This window comes from Laccaria bicolor, genomic scaffold (genome assembly GCF_000143565.1).
Source record: "Laccaria bicolor S238N-H82 LACBIscaffold_78 genomic scaffold, whole genome shotgun sequence".
NCBI lineage: Eukaryota > Fungi > Basidiomycota > Agaricomycetes > Agaricales > Hydnangiaceae > Laccaria > Laccaria bicolor.
This window is the reverse complement of record NW_001889949.1, coordinates 170,967-192,579: the sequence shown is the minus strand read 5'-3', so window position 1 is coordinate 192,579 and position 21,613 is coordinate 170,967. Positions and strand designations below refer to the sequence as shown.

Sequence of the window (21,613 nt, the reverse complement as noted above, 5' to 3'; positions counted from 1 at the left end):
AACAGTAATATACGGTATACAACCGTATCCGTATATTTAGACCTCCAGGCCTATACATATACTATACGGTTGGAGCCTTAGTTCAAGGTGAAATCGGTTATGAGCACGTTTGACGTCGATATGAGACTTTGCCGCAAAGAATGGTTTCGCACAGTATGTGTAATGGTTTCGCAGGATAAAAAAGCCAATAGCCCCAACTTAAACCTAAATTGAAGAGATAAGTATAATTAAACATCAAGTTGTGATAAAATACGTACAATGGGATGGGGGCGGCGCTCCTTCATAATCACAGCAGGATTTTTGCACGGAGCAGCCATAGGCTCGGTGAGATACCAAGAGACGCGCGCGCGCACCTTGTACTTCTCACAAAGTCCAGCAATGTTGAGTTTCCCCAAGGTCTGCCAAGTAACCAACCTAATGCTATCCTCTGGGCATCGGCCATTAGTGGATGCACGACCCGAGCTGAGTGTCATCGTCCTTCATGGTAAGCTTAGTATCTCCATCAGGGAAAAATAACTTGATTATGTAGTTCTAAATAGCCACAGTATTTATAGTAGCCTGGTATACAAGTCCCCCCATATGTTGCTTCGGTAGTTCTCCCTTGCATTGTAGTAGACACCAGTAGTCTTCCCTTGTACTGCAGTAGATACCAGTAGTATCTTGGTAGCATCTCAGTTTCCCCCCATACTCGAAGGTAGCACTCAGTAGTTCCTGCCTACAGCAGCTACCTGATCTACTAACAATGCTTATTTTGGCACTGGGGATCACGAAAATAGAAAATTGCATTGCGAGTTCTAACTATCAAACAACTACTAATATGTACGTAGGCTGATAAGTCACTGTTGGTATCCCCAGTTCGGCCATCAAACTCCATTTGAACCCGATCCTTGGCGTCACCAACACGCCTAGAAACGATGGCAGCTTCTTTGTTAACCACACCGGAATTATGACTTGAGCCGCAATCACCTGAGCCATCGTTGCACAATTGAATCTGCTCGTGCAGTTGGTGGGCCGTTGCAGCCGTTCGGGAGGGTGTTGGTGAGTCGTCGTCGTTGTGGGTGGGGCCGTGTTCACCATTGGTGGGACGGGGTGCTCGGCCGTTGTCACTGAGCGTGGTGGGTCGTCGTCGCCGTTCGTGGGTGTTGTGGTGGGCCATTGTCAGCGTTGGTGGGGTGGTGGGCCGTCGTGGGTGCTGGTGGTGAGCTGTGCTCGCCGTTCATGGGGGTGCTGGTGGGCCATGGTGGTGGGCCGTTGTTGGCGTTGGTGTGGGCCATTGTTGGCATGGGTGGGGTGTGGCGCTGGCCATCGTTGGCGTTGATTGGGAGTGGTGGTGGGTCGTCGCCGCTAGTGGTGTTACCGTGTGTTGCTGCGTGTAATCGTCGTTGCATGCAGTCATCGTCATGCTATTGTCGTGTGTTCGTCACCTTTCCTCGTAGTGTGGTTGTCGTCTCCTATCGTCGTAGTGCAGTTGTCGTCGTCTATCGTCGTCGTCTGTCATCGTCATCTGTCATTGTCGTCCATCGCTGTTGTGTCGTCGCCGGCTTTTGTCGTCGTTGCGTTGTGCCGTTGTAGTTGTCGTGTAGTCATCTGTTGGTGGGTCAAGTCAGTTGGGTTGGGACAGGGGTGCTCACCGATGGACGACAACGACAAATCTGTCATCGTGTAAGATAAATGTACGTGGTGTCAGTGGTGGGAGGGAAAGAAAGAACGAACGATTGTGGTTGAACTTTCCGTGAGAAGTCAACATAGAATCACGTGGCATCGGAGCTCGAATGGACTTAGAAACATTTCTGATTCAGAATTAGGCAACAGCACCAGTTTCATCAGCATGATTTCTATCTTCTCCGATACTTGCTCGATCTTCATGTATATTGTACGTGATGTATACAACATCAATATTTCAAGAGTCTAATGCAATTTTCTATGTGAATGTACCGGGACAACTAATAATACCCAGGCTACTAATGGTAGTGTGAGGTTAACTCAAGCAACTCGAGCAACTGACATCACTTGATGGTGTATCAGGACTACTAGCACATGACTTGTAAACTACCAACGTCTACCACCTTCATACCAGCCTACTGGGTATATTGTCAGAACAATGGGGACAATGTATACAAGGGGCAAACTACCTATACTTTTTTTTTTTCCTGATGTCTTGTTGGACATAGTTACCAACGAGATTGGTTGCGCAAGCGAACAACGAAGGACGTGCATGGCTTATGGCTGCAGGACTTGTGGAACCGGGTGTAGATTGTGATTGGAATGGCGAAATGTAAGCGGTTTTTGCTGGGACTTGAATTGCAGAGTTCTTCTGGTAAGACCGGACGGTCCAAGCATTGTTATACATATTAAGCAATGGTTAGAAGAGATTACCGTTGAATTTGAGGGGATACTATCAGTGACCAGGAGTTTGATATGCTTCAGGAGTTTGAAATCCCCGATTTCCTCTCTTAATTTTGACACAGGCTTTCTGGTATTTTTTTCTGGACTAATTATGACTCTTACAAATATGAATATCAACCTTTTTTGTGCAACAACCGAGTCTGACGAGCTCAGGATTTTAAAAGGTGGTTTTCGGCGCATCAAAACCGTGATGTATGCAAATGATTTTCAAGATCTAATCCGATCCTTTGCATTAGGGTATCTAAAAATTTACAAGCATGTATTAGTAAACGACGCGACTTCAAATACAAAAAAATCGAGCAGAAAGGTGAAGAACTATGCTTATAATCCAATGAATTTTGATTCTTTGTCTGCTGAGCGTGACAGACGTGATTTTGGGCTGCGTGGTTTTGAACCCTGACAGTCGCATCACCTATCAAAATTCTGACAGTTGGATGTGACTTAGACGTGACAGCCATTTCAATCTCCCGAAACAATCGACTTCGACGACCGGTAAGCCTCCGTCAGCTTCCACCACTGTTCAATAAAAAAACTAAAAATATATTCATGTTCATGAGATACACATTCACCACCACACAAAATTTGGAGGCCCGGAGTGTAGCGGTTGTGGCATAATTCAGCCAAAGGTCAAATCGTTTCAAACTCCTGGTCACTGATAGTAGAACAAGCCATGCGACAAAAAACGCGTCGAGAGTCCAGGGCGACGAGGAAATATTGACGCGACGCGGTTTCAGAGTCCGAAGATTACATAAACATTTTCTAGCGCGGTTTCGGGGGCGCGGTAAACACAGGACTATGTAAATGGAGGGTCCAAACCCGCAGATAACTTCCAATTGCACAATTTACATCCTGACTGGCATTGATCATGAAAATATGGACGTTCTCAAACACCCTTCTTTAAACAGCGGTACACTTAATCCCGATACGAGTCAAGGGGTTCTGGGGCAGCATTTCTTAGAAATCTATGCAGGATACATGTACAAGGCACGTACCACGCTCTGACAACATGCTGTTATTTGGCCTACAAAACCACAGTCAATACCACCTGGGGTGCAGCTGACTGCACAGATTGATCAATGGTTAAGTTAGTTGTTACTGAAGATGGGGATAAGTAGATCGATGACTTACTGCCAGAGGTTCCGGCGGGTTCGACGGAGTTCACAATGATATCGCAACATGCAGGTGAGCAAGCGGCAGCACCGGTCATGAATGGAATGGTGAGGAGAACGGCGGCAATCGTGGACGCGAATTTCATGGTAGACGATGCAGTTGACTCTCAGTGACGGGGTTATTTGGAATAGTTTCTTGCGTTAATTCCGTCGTTGTTTTATACCTTTCCGAGCGGCCCTGTCTGCCATTTTGCTATGAAAGGATAGTACATAAGAGGAAGCGCCATTAATCGGGAGGTGGTCGGCAAGGATCATCGTGTTTGATGGACGTACTACTTAATATAAACCCTGAACCAATATGACAAGCAATATTGTTAAAGAAGCGCCCAGAGATGAGCTGATTCGTACGTTGAGTATCTTCTGGTCAGCTGCCTCTTCAATCAACACAGACCGAAGCTTCGAGTCTTCAACTTTGCTATGCTGCACGGGGTTTGTTATGGGATACTTAATTTGAGCTGGAAATCAGGACACGCCACTCGGATGTCATCCACGTTGTGATGTTGTTCGGTTCAAACAGACTTGTTTTGAAATTGATGGAAAAAGCTATGAATTATGTTCGCTTCCAGTCAGATACGCTGAAGCTGCTCGGTCGAGTACTTACGCCACTGAGTGACTCAGAGGACCTTCTTACCTGATCACACGTTGCACACTGTAGTCGGAATTTTTCAGAGCGATTGTTGTTGGTTTCAGGCAGTTTTCCGGAAAGACCTCAATCGTATCAGGGTCGAAGGTTTTGATATTTTGAGTGTGTTGGTGGTGTACAAAGATGGTCAAACAATGAGAACCTCGTGTGTGACGACAGTGAGTCAGTGACGTTGCTAAAAAAACACGTTCTGTCGTCATTCTGTCTCGCCAAGCTGAATTCATCCGCCTTCTCCCACCTTCCGTGGTTCTCCACGCTCATCGACCTCGTCGACTGGCCCGGCGCCATGCCAACAAACCATGCGCCCGACGTCGACCTCGTCATCGCCTTCAGGGCATCGCGCTCAGGAAACGTCTCTAAACACCACACACGTCAGGACGTGCGCAAGGCCGAGCAGCAGTACACGCGGCTCATCGAGACTCTCACTTACGCCGGCCTCAAGGCTGTTGGCCGACGAGGAGAAATGCTTGGTCATTTACTCGTCTTTGTGACGTGTCCACAGGACCGTGTTCATAATCTTATCAGGCGAGAACGGTGAGCGTCGTCGTTGTCTTTGATTGTGGTTTGGTTTCTGACTTAAGTCAGACAATCGGACTTCCTTTCTGGCCTTCCTGTAACCCCCGTTGCATCTGGCGCCGACTTGCAACCTTTGTCTTCTGCTGATCGTCTTAGGCTTGTACATGAATACATTTCATCCACACCGGCGGACGGTGGCTTGGGGGTATCTCCGGACTCGCCAGAATGGGACCTCGTCGAATCTATCTTCCCCCTTCATAACCGTGAATTCAATGAGCATTGGATTCGGGCTTGGACACCGCGCAACATTGCCTCCGTTCAACTCGAAAAGATTAGAGAACAGGTAAGGTTTGGTCTTTCGTTCCGATATTCTTTCTTTCGTTTTCTCTTTTCGTACTCTCTTTTTTTCTTTAATGTCGTCGCATTATGTGGTTACTCTCCCACGTTAAGCCGGATGAACCAGTAGGTTTGTTGGCCATGCCCTCATGCTGTCCTTGCTTAGTTTCTCTCGTACAGGCGCTATGATCATAGTATGCCTTGCGGCTCATATTTGCCGCAGCCTCCCCATCTGCCGTGGCCTGGCTGCTCGCAGTCCACGTGTATTCATCTGATAGACGCCCATCTATCATATCCTCAGCTGAAGTTGCGGCGCGTACCCTCATCTACCTAAACATGTTGAGGCATGCGGCGGTAGTTTATTTATGGGTGCCTTCACCTCCCCTGTTCGGTTCCGTGCTGCAGATTGAGTTGTACGTCATCCTCCCTTCTGTTTCCATACAGTCCTCCCGACTGGATTCCATTCTGCAGATTACGCTGTATGTCTTATTTCCTTTTATTTATTTTTGAATGTTCGCTAATGGTCCTCAAAGTCTTCATGCTCCGATCTTTCATTTGATAGGCTCTGCGTATGAAGTCGGTCGTTGAGTTTTGACCTAACTTCTCCCTGGAACCATCCCTGTGGACCAATGAATGGCATTCGTTTATGGGCTCTGGCGCCAAGGTTTCCAAACACGGTTCCCCTGGGCTGCGTCGTCGGAGCACGTCAAAAACCTTGTTCGCACAAACGTTCGTTGTTGATTTGAGTCCGATTCAAGTCGTCGAGATTACTCTCGGACGTCTTCGGCCCATCTCCTGTGCAATGATCCACAGTGACCGAGCAACCATCGGGCTTGTGAGTTGACCATCGCTTTTAATCCAAGTTCCCCTATAATGAACATTATAGAGACTGGGCTTCCTCTTGACCGAACTTGGGCCATTTTTCAAACCTTTATTATTATCATATCTTTTCCTATTTTTTTTCTTTTACTCTCGGGCGTTGACAATGTACCAGCGAGCTAACGTTCCTTTCGTTGCAGTTTGGTGATTCGGTTGCATTATACTTTGCCTTCCTTTCCTCGTATACAATATTCCTCGCCTTTCCCGCCATCCTGGGGCTCATCTCACACTTTGTCCTCCCGCCTTACTCTCCCATCTACTCAATTCTCATCGCAGTATGGGGCATCTTCTTCGTCGAATGGTGGCGCGTGCGCGAGCGCATCCTTTCCCTCCGGTTTGGCACCCGAGGGTCGTTCAAAGTGGAGAAACGTCGTTTCCAGTACAAGGCGGGCATGTCATGGTGGGTGAGGGAACTTCGTGTTCTCGCCTCTGCGCCCGTTATCCTCCTGTTTGCTGGCATCTTGGGAGCCATTTTGACTGGGATCTTTGTTGTTGAAGCCTTCGTCACCGAACTCTATACGGGGCCTGGAGAACAGCTCATTGTCAGTCTTTTCTTTCCCAGGTTCTTGATCACTCTGACGTTTGCGTTGACAATCAGGGTTTCTCGCCTACTGTGCTCTTCGTCCTCCTGGTGCCTCAAGTATTAGCCGTCTATCAAGCTTTGGCAGTCCGCCTGACGAAGTGGGAGAACCACGCACACAAGTCTACGTACCATGCGTCCCTCACGCTCAAGACGTTTGCTCTCAGTGCCATTGTTGCCTACCTCGGTTTGGGGCTCTCCGCCTTTGTCTACGTTCCGTTTGGACAGAGTGTGATGAAGTGGGTCCAGGCACTACTTGGAACCAACGTCTCTGGGCTCGGTCTCAGAGCCAAGTTCTTCAACAGCCTCAATGGGTCCATGTCAAACTCAGCCGTCACGGCTCAAGCTAACCCGGTTTCCAATGGCAGTCATCACTCCGAGCATGCGCACAAGTTGTGGGAGATGGATCTCGACAATGCACGTCGAAAGCTTAACCCGGCTCGGCTTCGTGACCAGATGTTCGCGTACACCGTTACCGGCCAGATCGTCGATACCTTTACGGAGGTTGGTCTGCCCTTTGTATGGAAAGCCATAGCAGCGTTCCGGAAGTCTAAATCTACAGCTACGGAGAGTGGGTCGAAGAAACGCGTTGTGTTTGAGGATGAGAAGGAGCGTGGGGGTATTGAGGAAAGGGTGTTTCTAGATAGGGTGAGGGCGGAGGCGGCGTTGCCTGAGTACGACCTGTTTGTGGATTATAACGAGATGGTGGTGCAGTTTGGGTATGTGGTGCTTTGGTCGACGATTTGGCCCCTGGCTGGAGGTGAGACAAGTCCTTCTTGCCCCTCGTTGACGTGTGTTCTGATGTGCTGATTGTAGTGATGGCGTTCTTGAACAACCTCCTTGAGATTCGGTCCGATGCTTTCAAAATTGCAGTGCACAATCGCCGCCCCTTTGCATTGAGGACGGATACCATCGGGCCCTGGCTCGACGCACTCACTTTCCTCACCTGGGTCGGAGCTCTTACCAACTCTGCGCTCGTATACCTCTTCTCCCCTGACCTTCTCTCCGAATCCGCTATTCTGTCCGCCGACTCCAAACACCACCACCACCACAAGCACCACCACCAGCGGAGCGGGGACAACCCGAATGCGATGAAGGAGCTCTTGCTCAAAGCTGTGCTGGTCTCTCTCGTTGCGTCGCATGGGTACATGTTGGTGAGCGTTTTGGTGCGGCATGTGGTTGAAAGGGTGTGGTGGGTTGCGAGTAAGGAGGTTAAAGAGCGCGAGGTGGAGGAGAGGACTGTCAAGGAGAGGTTTTTGAGTGGGGTTGGGGTTGGTGATGTGCAGACGATATTGGGTCAGCAGCAAGAGCGGGAGCAGAGGGAGCAGGATAATCAAGAGGAGAAAAGGGATGCGGACCCGATGGGCTTTTGGGATCATGATGAGGGGTTGGAGGAGATTCAAAGGCTTTCGAAGGAGGCTTGATGATGATAGACGATGCTCAAAGCTTTCGGTTTTTTTAGGTATCTTTTGTCTCTGGCTATCTCTGTTTATGCTCTCCCCGTTTTGTGACATACGTGTATTATGATCAGGCTTGTAACCACTCATTGTCGACTATAATATGGTATAAATACAACAATACGTCCAGACACGACAGCAGTACGGTATATATCACCTACAAAAGTCCATAGACCAACAGATACTCGTCCAGAAACCAAAAACATCCATCAGCCTCGACCATCTTCTAAACCGTGCGGAGGACATTGTTCGGGTTTCTCGGGGCCTGCACTCCCATCTTGTCCACTGAAGACACCTTTCTGGGCATCTTCGTACACAGATCTGAATCGTGAAGCGTCTGAGAAGGAGGCAGTGAGCACTTCACCAGTCGGATCTCAAATAGTAAGGGAACCAACAGTCCTCCGACGCAAATCGAACTGCCAGAGTCTGTGTTTGATCACATATCCGTGAAGAATCCGCGGGGACTTTACAAACCAATGCTCTGGTTTCTGTGGATCCCATGCTTAACTGCCACTCAATGCCAGTGACTAGAAACATTCGAAACAGAAATATGATTGAGCAGCCAACGACACAACCGAGCCAACTTACTGCTAAAGTTGGCGTACATCTTGGTGCGTGATTTCATTATCACGCTCGCCGTCTTGTCCTTTTCCAAGAGTAGAATGACCGATCCCATTCCGAAGACATTCCATTTGACAGCTGCAACGTCGAAGAGGAAGAACTTGGCGTTCCTGTGTGGAGGAATTTGGATTAATAGAAGAGCCTGGTTTGGGTACGTCGTTTTGAGGATACATTTTGAGCAACTCTTGGCCCTCGAGTGGAGGTAGTTGGGGCTGTGGCTGGAGGTCGATTATGAGAAGTCGCTGAACAAGTCAAGTGGGTGGTTCGTACCTCTGGTTGTGCGACGAGCGCACTACTATTGGATCCATCAAAGCCGTCCTCCTGAGTGGGCATGCCTATCTAATGGTATCGCGCTGCACAAGTATCTTTCAAAACGATTCGTCGGATTCGGGATGGAGTTCCGAGTCAAGGAACGAAAGCCACGTGGAGGATTTGTTTGTCTCCAGTGGCACTGCCCAACAAATCCGTTCTTGATCCGGTTGCGTGCCTTGCGTTTCTCCCTATAACCACCGCAGCGCGCCTTCGGGCGCAAAGCCCGCTACTGCAATTAGGTACTTAAATTACATTGACCAATCCAAATAATACTTGCCTTTGCGGGGGTTACAGAAAAAGGTCATCTATGTGACCGTCTGATGGCTACGACTCGGAGCGCTAGCATTTCACATTGGAGAAGAAAATGGATTTTCTTGTAAGTGGCCATCTACTTATTTTGTATTGGCTGCTCGTCGCCGACCGCTCGAAACTGTTGGTTTTGTTTTACATTACACAATTTTGAATAACACTGCTCGTCGCTCGGCCTTCGGCCAGCTCCTCGTAGCGGTTGTCGGAAATTTCCCTGGCGCCTAATAAGGGTTATTAGGCACCCAAGGCACCTGACGTCTAATAATGGCTTACAATTTTGCAGTTAATTTATTAAGTTTGAGGTCAACCTGATTAGATCAGATTATCAGGCCTGATAAGGCTGAGGTGCCTTCACAAGTCGGTCCTGACTTTCTAATAGGAATGGAAAATTATATTAGTCGAAGTACCTACTTACTTCGACCACATTATGCTAGTAGGTTGTATATCATATTACTATTAGTTACTTGTATGTTTAACTGGTGCTGCACTCGGGATTTGAACTCTGGACCTTACCATTATTTGTTATATTTGTACCTGTTACTGGACTTCTTCATAGTTACCACTAAGCCATTCGACCGTTAAATAGCAAGCAATGTCGGTCTACTATAAGCCATTAGGACACACTAGCTGCAAGTAGTAGGAACAAATGTCGCCGCTCGTGTTAAAACGAAAAAACAACACATTTAATTGATAATCGGAGTATTCTACAATGGAAGATATACTCCTAAGTAACGACCACAGCTAACTAACTCGCAAACTGCATCCGACGAGGGAAATCAACGGCGCTTCGTCGTTCCTTTCTTTCCACGGGTGGTGCGCTTCTGAGGCTGTTCAGCAGCGATCGGAATGACAGGTTCGGTGGAATTGATGGAGCTAGGTGCAGCTGCAGCAACCTGTCGCCTGTTGGCGGCGCGGCGTGGCAGCGGTTTGACGGGCTCTGTCAAATTATCCCCTGGACCTTGCACAGCTTCGAGATTTTCCGAGTCCGTCCCTTGGGAATCAAACGCTGTCGCCCCAGTGTTTAAAATGGACGTGATGGAGGGACTGGAAACGGGGGGTGGAGCCACAGGAGCGGGATGAATCCGATTCCCCGATGTTCGGCGCGCTGGAGGCTGAATGCTGGTGGGAGGGAGATTCTTGGACATGAAGTTGACGAAGAAATTGTGAAATCTCCTCATCGTCGTTTCCGTTTCCGTTCGTGTCGTCTTCAAATTCCTCCCCAGACTCCGAAGCTGGATGCACGTTGGGGAAAAGTCTTGCATCCCAAATCCTGTAAAGTTGAATGATTGCTGACGAAGATTCCCGTGAAAGTGTCAAGATCTTTTTGTATGCGTCAAAGTCGGCAAAATAACCGATCCCAGTCACATTGCCAACCCCCGTTCCTGTGAGTTCAGTATCCGTTGACATAATGAAGTGAGCCTGTGAACGAAATATCAATAAAAAAGTGATAGGTGTTTGAAAACGAAATCATACCAGGGTTGCGACACAACAAATTAGGCCAGCTGTAGTTCCAGACTCTGAACGAGAAGCGTAAGGGCTGTTTGACCGCAGGATCGGCAGTGCATCACCAAATATCGCACTCGGCCCGTAGATAATTAAAAGCGCCACCTGACCATAAAGATAGTAAATCAGAATTTGATGAAAGTAATATGAGAAAATATACCTTGAGCAAGTATTCACTGCGGAAGAGGAGTGTTGTATCCGAAGCGTCTGAGTTTTCGAAGAAAAAAGGTGGCAAGCGTGGGTAACGTGTGGTCACTGTCTTGCCGCTCGCATTGTACCCAAGCAAGGTATTGATGGTCGAGTTGGTTGAGCGATTGAATTTACGCAAGAAAATGTCAGGAGTAAGGCCGAAAATTGTGGCAGCATTTTTGCACAGGCGATCGATGATGCTTGAACGGCTAGAAGACAATTCTTTCATGAACTGTACGATGTTCAGCCCATCCCAAAGATTTGAAAGGAATTAAATACGAACCTTTGTCGCAAAGTCGCTGTGACTTTGCATATAATCATGTAGGCGCTCGGGAACGCAATCATACAGTTCCATGGTCGCACCAAGCTTCAGGTTATCGTCGCTTGAAAATCTTTCAGTGCTATTTGATTCAAATGATGGTTTTGGATTGCGGAAATCGTCGGCGCGGACCCAGGGTTGATGGAAAAGCATGTATATCCGGGTGAGCTTGGCAATCTCTTGATCCGCACTCAACAACTCTTCCGATGCTCCTACCTTTTGGCCGCCTTTCTTCACTTTGGCAGTGGCTAGCTCCAGCTTGAGCTCAGAGATAATGCGCTGTGCATCATTGATTTCTCTGTGCGCATCTCGAAGAGCCTGTCATTATAATTGAAGTTTAAATAAAATGTGCATTGATAAGCAAGTAGCACGTACCTCTTTCAATTCATCCGTAGTCATGCTGTCATACATCAACGCAGTACAGTCACGCTGAAGTCGTGATGTGGTAGCGGTGCCAGAAGAGATGGAGCTTGTTGCAATTGAAAAAGACATGTGTTCGAGTGTGTAATGGGAGCGGATGACCAGCAAAAAAAAGTCTGGAGGACCATCGCATTTTATTTAGAAGTTCGGCAGTCTTTGCACAGCCCACTGGGTAACAAATGAAAAGAACGAGCTTGATCGGCCTGTTGCTCTCTGACTACAGGTGAAATTTGACGTAAATAATGGTTAACACAATGTGTTTTTAATCACCGTGCTACACGACTGCTCAGATTTGTGCAAGCCTTACCACAATTGCTATATTTACATATTCCGCAACAGACTCGAATGAAAATGATGGATGGTGTGGAATTGCAGATTGGTTCACTCACGGCACTTCTTCTTTTCATTCATTTTTCGCTTCTTTTTACATTTTACAAACTCTTCTTACTTCTATTCCAGTCTCAGGTTCATTTTTCTAGGTTATGAAGAACATTCAGAAGTGTCTTTGTGAATGCGCATTGAATGCACATCAAATGCGCGATCGAGCAACTTTGTGCATTCCGGCAACTTACTGTAGACAACTTGATGGATGACATCATCATCGGCAACTCATTCAATTGGTTTTAGGAACCGCTTGAGTTTTTGTTTTTGTACACTCAGACTTTCATTTCATTCTTTTTGCTTGTAAGTTCTGTCATGTATAAAAGGTGCTCCCCCATGGAGTACTTCTTGAGTCTTTCCCCTTCACTTGTCATATTTCCACCACCTGTCTCATGGTCATCAAGCAATGTCCTTGAAAATGCTACATCTTTTTATGTAAACCCATTCTCTGATAGATTTCCATACTCACATATCTCTTAGATAGCCTTTTAGAGCAATCATACCAATTCAGACAATTCAAACAATGTTTTCAATGATGATCTTGATGATCAAGATCCAACAAAACCATGGCTTGCTGAGTTCCACAAGTAGTATCTGTTTTGTTACAGTTATTAGAAGATATTCCTGTTATTATTTCACAATGAAATTGTGATATATAGGAAGCCTTTCTTCATACCTACATATTCAAATTGTTTTCAGAGCAATGGACTATTAGTGTGGTGGTCATTTGCATGAATATAGTAGTTCCTCAATGTCTCATCATCCAATGTTCCCACGACTTCAAACAGAAATTAAGCTCTTGCACTTGCTCTTATCCTTCCAAAAAATGTGTGAAGCACTTCTAAAAGGCATAAGACTGCCATACAAATTATAAACCAGAGGATTGTAGGAGAAACTTCAGATGAGTGAGATGCATTCTGTTAATGTCCCATCATCCCATGTTCCCATGACTCTAAACAGAAATTAAGCTCTTGCACTCATTCTTATCCTTCCAAAAATTGTGTGAAGCACTTCTAAAAGGTATAAGACTGCCATACAAATTATAAACCAGAGGATTGTAGGAGAAACTTCAGATAAGTGAGATGCATTCTGTTAATGTCCCATCATCCCATGTTCCCACAACTCTAAACAGAAATCAAGCTCTTGCACTCATTCTTATCCTTCCAAAAATTGTGTGAAGCACTTCTGAAAGGCATAAGGCTGCCATACAAATCATAAACAAGAGTATTGTCATCCCACTATCACTATCCTTAATAAAGATGCACAAATACTACCACCCTCTTTTGATAGTTCTTTCCTTGTCTTTGTTTCACCCTCCCTCATCCATAATTGAACATGTAACTTGTTCTGCTACTCTAGAATTCTGCTCTGTGTATGAGTGGCAAAGTCTTCAGCCGCAACCACAGATCAAAATCAACAACATCAACAACAAGGTACTCATCACCATACTCTGCACCATAATCCTTTGAAATAAGAGCCCCGCGAACAATTGATTCCACAGAGATAAAGCAGCTTGAAAGCCTTGGACGCGACCGAAGTCTTGTAAAGCGTAGTTCCCGATCACGTCCACGATTGGTTAGAGAGGGTGGAAGATCAAGGGGAAGAATGAGAGCCAAAAAGTACTTGGTTGACTTGACTTCACAACTGAAAATACACAATAGCTGAGCAAAGATGAATTTCTTGCTGTCAATTTTGACAACAACATAGTCATAGCGCTCTTTGTTGTGGAATTTTGGATTCACTCTGAGCAAATCTGTTGTCAGAGACCAATCAACTGTTGACTCATAGTTGACCCGAAGATATTGGTATGGGAAGATCTGAAAAATTGAGTGAATCTGTGTGGTTGAGTGTAAACAAAACTTACATTTTCATCTTCATGAAGTTGTATTTGATGCCCAAAGTATTTTGAGAAGAATTTGGATAGCTTCTTTCGAAAATCTTGAAATGCAAAATCTTGAGCCCCTCGCTGCTCCATGTCTTTGAGTGTAATCTTGGAAGTTGGAGAGCCAAGAGAGACATGTTTGCTGCCAATTATATCCTTCTCAACCACCTCCTCATTGGAGTCTTGTGCCTCATCAAGAGTCTCCAGTTTCGTGCGTATGATTGTTGCAACCAGATGGGATTGATTGACTTCAAGAATCTCAAAGGTAATATTTTAAATTGCTGGAAACAATATTCTGAACATGATGATCATACCTGTGATTCAACATTCTTAAAATTGGTGTGAAACTTGTAGGCTGATTTCAATGAACCATGTGACTTTTCACTTGGCTTCGTATTGTAGTTTCGAGTAGCACCCTTGTTCTGGATGTCATCAAAAACATGCTGATGGCTGTGAGCTTTGGGAAAATTCCATGATTTTTCGGTATTCATGGGTATATATTCCTGATGTATTGATAGGGAGGTGGTGATATGCTCTAAATATTTGCACTCACATGTAGTAATTTTTCAAAGACAAGTAGCTCAGCCCGACCAGCCGCAATAGTTGATTCAGTATGTGTCGTTAAAGAAACATACATGTCCAGCTCCAGATAACTTCGAATAAGCTTGAGAAGATGGAAGCCTTGTTTTGTTACATCTTTGGACAGAATGTTATGGGCTGCAAATACTATAATCTGATGGAGCATCATTATCAGTGTCATTAAAGAATGTAGTTGAGTGACCTTGGATATATCCTCATATTTTGAGCCATCTGCAAACTCTGTCTTCATCACAGCACTAAAATGGTTGAGGCCACTCCAAAGGGGCATTTCATCAAATCTATGTTTGATGGTACCAGGTCAAATCAGATTGAATAGCAGGATTTAGGAACATACTGCATATCAAGCAACTTAGCAGATGCTTTACCAAGCTCATTGATGATCATTTTGAATTCAGATAACAAATGGTCTGAGAAAAGACCACCATGGTATGCATGAAGGCGATCAAATGAAAGTGCTTTGTGTATATCTGAACCATGGCACATCCAGAAGACATTCTAAAACATAGAACAAAATTTATATATGAGTCAACTGATGAATCTGGCCTGACACACCTCAGCATCACGCAAACCATGACTTTTGAGAAGTTCCTCCTTGGGGCATTGGACATGGAAAGTTGCCTCCTGCCCCACGAATTAAGGAAATCATACACCTTAGAGATATATTAGCAAATAGGTAATGAGATTGCTTTAAAGAAACATACTGCTCTTCATAATCAGCAGATGCAATCAAAATAAACCAGAATGTATGCCGTGCAATGCTATCAGCACAATTGGTAAATGTGTAACCTGTTTTGAGGTACTTTCGAATAGAATCCAGAATGTGGAAGAATGCCTTATGCCAGACAACTCTCTTGAAATTGACATATCCTTTTTTTCCTGTTTCTCCAGCATCTTCATCCACCTGTATTCATGAATAGTCAGCATCTGATCTGCACAACTTTAGAAATATGGCCTTACCACTGGAAGTAATCCAAGCACTCTCCCACCTGCAATGCCTGTTCCATTTTTGATCCTGACATTGAAGTTGGCAGGGCGACCAATTACTGGGTAGCCTTTGACAGAGCCAAATGATGAAAGGCGTGTCTTATCTGCATAAATGACCATGCAGAAAGGCAATGCACCTTGTGGAAGGGATGACTAAAAAAATACATAGTCACTGTCAAAGTTGACTTCCACACACACAAGATTGTACCTGAATTTGCCACCAGGTATCAGCAGTCCATGGTTCATCAATAAATCGTTCAAATTTTGAACCATTAAACTTGTAGTGACGTTCAGCATGCCAATGAAATTGGGAAATGAGACCTGGGTCTTCAAGAAGTTCACGAGTCCAGTCAAACAATGAGTAAGTCCAAACATCATGTGGAACCTCTTTCTCTTTATAAGGGACAGGGACAGTGATTTTTGAGAACTGAAAATATTCAGATTATGTGCATCAAGTGAAGGAATTGCTTACACCAGATGTGCGTGCCATACGAGCATTTTCCCATACACATTCCAAGTCAGTGCTGTTTTCCAATGTAAATTCAGATGGCCTTTGAATGCATTGGTGTATGAGTGAGAGCAGCTGGTTGGTTTGAGATTTATTCATATGGGTATTCAGAATCAATTCTGCAATCTCGAAATCAAGGCGTGATCGAAATGGTCTCCACGGTTCTGGATCAACTGGCATATTAGCTGTGCCTTCAGAAGATGTGGTATAATCCTCAAAGTGATAGACATGAGTAGGTTTCCCACTCTGTGGATGGTATTCAACCTTGATATCATCAAGGATGGGGTCAATTGTAACAGGATTGGTGGTTGGTGACATGTTATCATCAAGATCTGCAAAATAGAGATTTTAGAAATGGGTTCAAGACAGCATGTGAGCTTTTTTTTTTTTTTTTTTTTTTTTTTGTGTCAGATTTAAGTCTATTGGGGCAGAGCCCCATGTCAGACCTTACAACTTTGTAACATGTGAGCTTACTAGGGATATCACTGTCAACAATTGGGCCATCTTGTTGCTCCAGTAAGGCTTGTGTACGCAGGTTAACTTTGAACTGTTGTTCTTTTTTTTTGTAATTACTCACGAAGTTGTGCAGAATTTCGACTGCTCGAAGCATTGCTAGCAGATTTTTGTAATCCTGGGGTGAATGAAGCTATTTGACAAACAAGTAAACTGAATGCCCAAAAGGAGCACCATTTCTCCTACACAATAAGCCTTCACGGCGGACACGATCTTCAAATGCCTTCTCTGATGCATCAGTCTCTCGAGGTTTGGATTTACATGACCGTTCGTGACTTGCGATGCCCCTCAAAGCGAAATTGTTGCCACAGTACTGACAAGAAACTTTTCCAGCATCCATTCTGGTACTTCCTTTGCCTTTGGGAGCCATAATCTGCAAGCTGTCGAAGGGAAAGCAAACGTTTGCATTCCTCACTCGCGATCTTATCAGTCGTGATAACCCTGGACCCCGTTCTAAAATAGGGCCAAACCTTATCATGCTTGGCGCAACATCGTGAGAGGAAAATGCCCTCTGATCAGGCCTGATGATATCGGTATTCTACATTATAAGGCCGGTGCCTTATCAGGCAGCTGGGAAATTTCCGACAGTAAACGGTGGAGGAACACGACGAAGGAAAGGGTCGAACCCAAACCGAGTCACTCAGGGGGGGGCAAACATGGCTAAACTTACCCACGCAAGAGCTTTGGTGGCTCGTAGGATTGGCGGTGCACAATCCCTGCTAAGTGTGACGACCAGTGACATGCCATGTGACAGTGTCACATGGCCAATTTCTTGAGACATTGAGCTTGTACTTTCCACAACACCAGTTCAATATATTTTTTGCAATGGGTTTGATGAAATTAAGTGAATGAATTGACTGAGAGGGCTTTCCATGTAAAAATTGTATTTATTGCTCCAAAAATGCGAAATCAGCCTGTTTTCTCTGCCAAATTTGGCACTCTGGAGAGATTGGACTATACCTTTTCAACCACAGCACGTATGAACATGATTTGTAGGAGTGTTTTACTTAGAATTTAAATTCCAATCGATCTACGAGTCCAGAATTTTTATTTGTGGCCCTTATGCCGAGATAACCATTAAGAATGGGTACTTTAACATGGTTTAGGGGTAGTAATTAAAAGTCTGGACTCGTAGAATTGAAGCCACATAGTAATAAATCATTTCGTCTCTGCAAATCTAAGCCTAAATCCTATCTTTTGTGAAGCTGATAGCTCGAGCAGGCAGCCTTAGGTTAATAGGTGCTGCATAGCCACTGAAGTAAAATACATTGTATATTTTTATACATTTGGATAGAGATTATCTATACAATTCCGGTGCGATTTTTTTCATGTAAATCGGTGGAGAAATGATTGAGCTACGTTGTTTACAAGTTTGGGCTGCCTAAAAGCAGTGGCCAAAACAGGCACATTCCCAATTTGGCGGACAGGTGATGCTTTTCCAGACGGCTCAAATGTGTAAACAACGTAGCTCAATCATTTCTCCACCGATTTACATGAAAAAAATCGCACCGGAATTGTATAGATAATCTCTATCCAAATGTATAAAAATATACAATGTATTTTACTTCAGTGGCTATGCAGCACCTATTAACCTAAGGCTGCCTGCTCGAGCTATCAGCTTCACAAAAGATAGGATTTAGGCTTAGATTTGCAGAGACGAAATGATTTATTACTATGTGGCTTCAATTCTACGAGTCCAGACTTTTAATTGCTACCCCTAAACCATGTTAAAGTACCCATTCTTAATGGTTATCTCGGCATAAGGGCCACAAATAAAAATTCTGGACTCGTAGATCGATTGGAATTTAAATTCTAAGTAAAACACTCCTACAAATCATGTTCATACATGCTGTGGTTGAAAAGTTATAGTCCAATCTCTCCAGAGTGCCAAATTTGGCAGAGAAAACAGGCTGATTTCGCATTTTTGGAGCAATAAATACAATTTTTACATGGAAAGCCCTCTCAGTCGATTCATTCACTTAATTTCATCAAACCCATTGCAAAAAATATATTGAACTGGTGTTGTGGAAAGTACAAGCTCAATGTCTCAAGAAATTGGCCATGTGACACTGTCACATGGCATGTCACTGGTCGTCACACTTAGCAGGGATTGTGCACCACCAGTAGGATAAGACCCGCTAACTACGTAGCGGGCATTTTCAAATTTCCTCCACGATTCCTCCCTTGGGTTCTGGTTAAATTCGCGATATACCTCTGTCTTTCCATTGTAATTGTTTTCCTCTGTGGTGAGAAACAATCTGACTGCGGACAATTGGCCTCCGACTTCGACTTGTCGCTCCCAGGCTCTTCTTGACAGTTTCAGCCTGGTGACGATTATAAATAGGCTCTATGGGGCTGCCTCATAATGGACACTTTTTTCCCTCACGAAATTCCACAAACCGGGCGATTACTGAGAAGTTCGAACTCTTGTGGGCCACACATCAAAGTTCCAACACTCAAGTCCCCCGGCTCTGTAAACTGCGGTAAATTCACCGTTCAAAGTTCAGCACTCAGCGGCGACATAGATGACCCGACCGGGTATCATCTCGTCAAGCTTCGTAGCTGACCTCTGCTCGTTTTTCTTAGCGGCAGTATCTCTCCTTGCTCATTCCACTCAGGAACGTCGTTTAGCCAAAATTTCAAGGACTTGGGGAGATTTCAGGCTCGCAGTGACAGCTTAAGCAAATTTCCGAACAGAAAACGCCGTTGAACGTCGAAGCAAGCTGAAAAGTTTGATAAATGCTAGTACGCCGTTCACTCAGGCTCTCCCCTCGCTTTTTCTCGATCTTAGAACCTGGACATCCCCGCATTATTGACCACTCCCCTGGCAGCGCTCGGAACGCTTGTTCTGATACTTGTAATCATCTTAAACTGACGTTCAAACCCAATCTCTCCTCCCTAAAAATAGAAGAGTCGAGTCAGGCACTTCGCAAGCGCTTACGGAACTAAGTTTTCAACACTCCCTGCTCCTTCTGGCGTCGGGCGACAAACGCACTGTCAAGTTGACAGCTCATCCGCCGAAAACGGCTGGGCGTAGTCTGGGCGTCCAGTTGACGTGGTAGGCACGAGAAGATATGTGATAAGAGGAAGCGTGTTATCGTCGGGAATTCTGTAAGGCCAGGCCCAGGACCGACGATCCTATCGGACAGTAGCGCTCAACCTGTAATACGTACTCATCAATCCATCATCCGGAGTTGGATCCCACCGCAACATGTATCTGGGTATTATGCCAAATGGTATGGACAAGGATTTGAATGAAACCTCAAGCTGGCTAATCTTCGAACCCCTAAGCTCAAATAATGGAAGCGCTAGGGACTCGTAAACGCAGCCCGCAAGGATTTTGTCTGACAGCTGTGCGAGAATTGTACTACCGTGTCAACACCCCTTAATATATGATAGCGCCCTTAACCTCAATGGAAAGCATATTTTGCCGGGTAATGTTGAAGAGAGTCCCATAGGTTAGGTGTGTAAATCATCCGCCAACACGTTTTTCTAACCCATGACGAGTAGTTGCATCTATTTAGGGGGTTGGAAAGTTGATTTTGCAATGGGACGCGCAAGAGGCCGCAGAACCTGCTTCCTGTCTCAAATTCCAATCAAACAATTTTTCCTGTGATCCTTGAATACAGATTTAAATTTACATAAATCCTCTAAGATTCCAACATTTCGTGTTCTTCAGTGCGAGACGTCTTTCCCGAACCCAGATCGCACAGGCGGTTCTTAGAGCCAGCAGTCAACGACGTCCAAATCTTCCTGATCGTCCCTCCTCTAGATATGGTCTCAGGCCCAGGCTTGGGGGCGGACTGAGGTTCAATCTGATCCACCAACTCCTCAACCTTTACTAGAGCGTTCGGCTTATCAGGGTTGACTTTCAGTTGAACTTCAAAGGCTTCATGTGAACTGTCGGAGATTCTCTTTCCAGAGAAGCGGAGGCTCTGAAACGGGCCAACGAGTTCTTCGAAAGACAAAATTTACGTCGTCGACCGTGGTTCGATGTGTGCGAGGACACGTCTGCCTTGCTCGCGAAGCTGGGTGGCGGAAGGTCCGTCGTGCTCATGGGGCTAGGTGTCGGAGGACCACCATCAGATTCTAACTCGGCGGTCGATGATATTGTGCTGCTCGACGGATGCTCGACAAGACTGGAGCGAGTTGAACCAGTGGTTCCAATGAACTTGTTGAGCATCGTAGATCGGGGTTTCAGGGCGTTCGAAGATGGGGAAGGATGTAAAGGTACGACTGAGGGCTTGCCGCGACTATGCGCTTTCGCGGAAACTGGGAGAATCACATTCGCGAGGCCTAACCTGGTAAAGCGAGGTGTAACGTCGTAAGGAGATGCAAGGTACCACGAGTTGTCCGTAGGTAAGCCGGATGGCGATTCCGGTACGGTTTCTTGGAAATGGGGCGGGTCACTACACATGGCAGTTGGATCTATGTAAAAAGAGTGAGGTCGGCGTGAGGAGAGGGTAGGGAGTGTTGAGCAATAGTAGAATTTTTCGTCAGCCATGGGTGCTAGGAAATCCTGGGGGCGAGGAAAGTTGTAGGCATCTGTAGGATCGGACAGAGCGCTTCGCGGTCGCTTCAACTTGTGTCTCTCCGGACGGCGCAATCTCTCCTGACCCGGATTCGGCACCGAAGTATCCCAAGCTATCGAGACGCGACGACTAGGAGCGCGCACGATGCAATCGGGAGACTTCGGTCTTGAAACCACAGTTTTCGCGGGTAGTTGGGGTAATACAATCACCTCTGGTTTGGCGAGTTGGGTATCTGACGGAGTCTCGTCCTCATTGTCAGCGTCATCAATGATAACAAGGGGCGAGATTGAGGGCCCAACTAAAGGCGATGAACGTAAAGGCTTTCTTCCCGCTGTTAAGCTCAGACGTCGAGCTGCGAGGGAACTGTCGGATAATAGTGTGATGGGGAATGAATGACGTTTGCCAGCCGCGTTCGCTTCCAATTCCACCACTGGAAGGGCCTAGAAAAGCGTTGGGTCAGCCATTCTCAACAAGATGTAACTTCGAGACGAACCCGACGAAAATCTCTTAGACCCTGTATGTCAGAGGGTGATTCAAGTGTAGCCGGCGACATC

At 45.7% G+C, this 21,613-nt stretch overlaps 7 protein-coding genes across 7 annotated transcripts; all 7 read right to left on the bottom strand.

Annotated features, from left to right (window-relative positions):
- Window positions 1–198: 198 nt before the first annotated feature.
- Window positions 199–473, bottom strand: LACBIDRAFT_316804 (uncharacterized protein; the record flags this gene model as incomplete). Its single annotated transcript, XM_001890047.1, has 2 exons — window positions 199–204; window positions 258–473. 2 exons carry the CDS (start codon window positions 471–473, stop codon window positions 199–201), a joined length of 222 nt encoding a protein of 73 aa, XP_001890082.1.
- A 328-nt stretch (window positions 474–801) lies between these two features.
- LACBIDRAFT_316803 (uncharacterized protein) lies at window positions 802–1,077 on the bottom strand (the record flags this gene model as incomplete). Its single annotated transcript, XM_001890046.1, has 1 exon — window positions 802–1,077. One exon carries the CDS (start codon window positions 1,075–1,077, stop codon window positions 802–804), a length of 276 nt encoding a protein of 91 aa, XP_001890081.1.
- A 2,057-nt stretch (window positions 1,078–3,134) lies between these two features.
- LACBIDRAFT_316802 (uncharacterized protein) lies at window positions 3,135–3,705 on the bottom strand. The gene is made up of 3 exons (XM_001890045.1): window positions 3,535–3,705; window positions 3,399–3,466; window positions 3,135–3,345 (listed from the first exon to the last, which is right to left on the bottom strand). The coding sequence occupies exons 1-3, from the start codon at window positions 3,659–3,661 to the stop codon at window positions 3,304–3,306; spliced, it is 237 nt and encodes a 78-aa protein (XP_001890080.1). The 5' UTR covers window positions 3,662–3,705; the 3' UTR covers window positions 3,135–3,303.
- Window positions 3,706–8,452: 4,747 nt separating this feature from the next.
- LACBIDRAFT_335194 (uncharacterized protein) lies at window positions 8,453–9,744 on the bottom strand (the record flags this gene model as incomplete). The annotated part of the gene is made up of 7 exons (XM_001890044.1): window positions 8,453–8,499; window positions 8,575–8,825; window positions 8,878–8,899; window positions 9,388–9,449; window positions 9,502–9,536; window positions 9,644–9,658; window positions 9,742–9,744. The coding sequence occupies 7 exons, from the start codon at window positions 9,742–9,744 to the stop codon at window positions 8,453–8,455; spliced, it is 435 nt and encodes a 144-aa protein (XP_001890079.1).
- A 260-nt stretch (window positions 9,745–10,004) lies between these two features.
- On the bottom strand, window positions 10,005–12,070 carry LACBIDRAFT_335193 (uncharacterized protein; the record flags this gene model as incomplete). Its single annotated transcript, XM_001890043.1, has 7 exons — window positions 10,005–10,347; window positions 10,523–10,647; window positions 10,702–10,836; window positions 10,892–11,152; window positions 11,204–11,557; window positions 11,615–11,775; window positions 12,049–12,070. The coding sequence occupies 7 exons, from the start codon at window positions 12,068–12,070 to the stop codon at window positions 10,005–10,007; spliced, it is 1,401 nt and encodes a 466-aa protein (XP_001890078.1).
- A 1,325-nt stretch (window positions 12,071–13,395) lies between these two features.
- Window positions 13,396–17,308, bottom strand: LACBIDRAFT_335192 (uncharacterized protein; the record flags this gene model as incomplete). Its single annotated transcript, XM_001890042.1, has 15 exons — window positions 13,396–13,875; window positions 13,905–14,180; window positions 14,237–14,425; window positions 14,476–14,800; window positions 14,857–15,017; window positions 15,075–15,096; window positions 15,224–15,423; window positions 15,480–15,659; window positions 15,703–15,933; window positions 15,979–16,346; window positions 16,489–16,554; window positions 16,592–16,660; window positions 16,846–16,907; window positions 16,998–17,065; window positions 17,198–17,308. The coding sequence occupies 15 exons, from the start codon at window positions 17,306–17,308 to the stop codon at window positions 13,396–13,398; spliced, it is 2,808 nt and encodes a 935-aa protein (XP_001890077.1).
- A 2,869-nt stretch (window positions 17,309–20,177) lies between these two features.
- On the bottom strand, window positions 20,178–21,612 carry LACBIDRAFT_335191 (uncharacterized protein; the record flags this gene model as incomplete). The annotated part of the gene is made up of 3 exons (XM_001890041.1): window positions 20,178–20,482; window positions 20,503–21,499; window positions 21,553–21,612. 3 exons carry the CDS (start codon window positions 21,610–21,612, stop codon window positions 20,178–20,180), a joined length of 1,362 nt encoding a protein of 453 aa, XP_001890076.1.
- Window position 21,613: the final 1 nt, after the last annotated feature.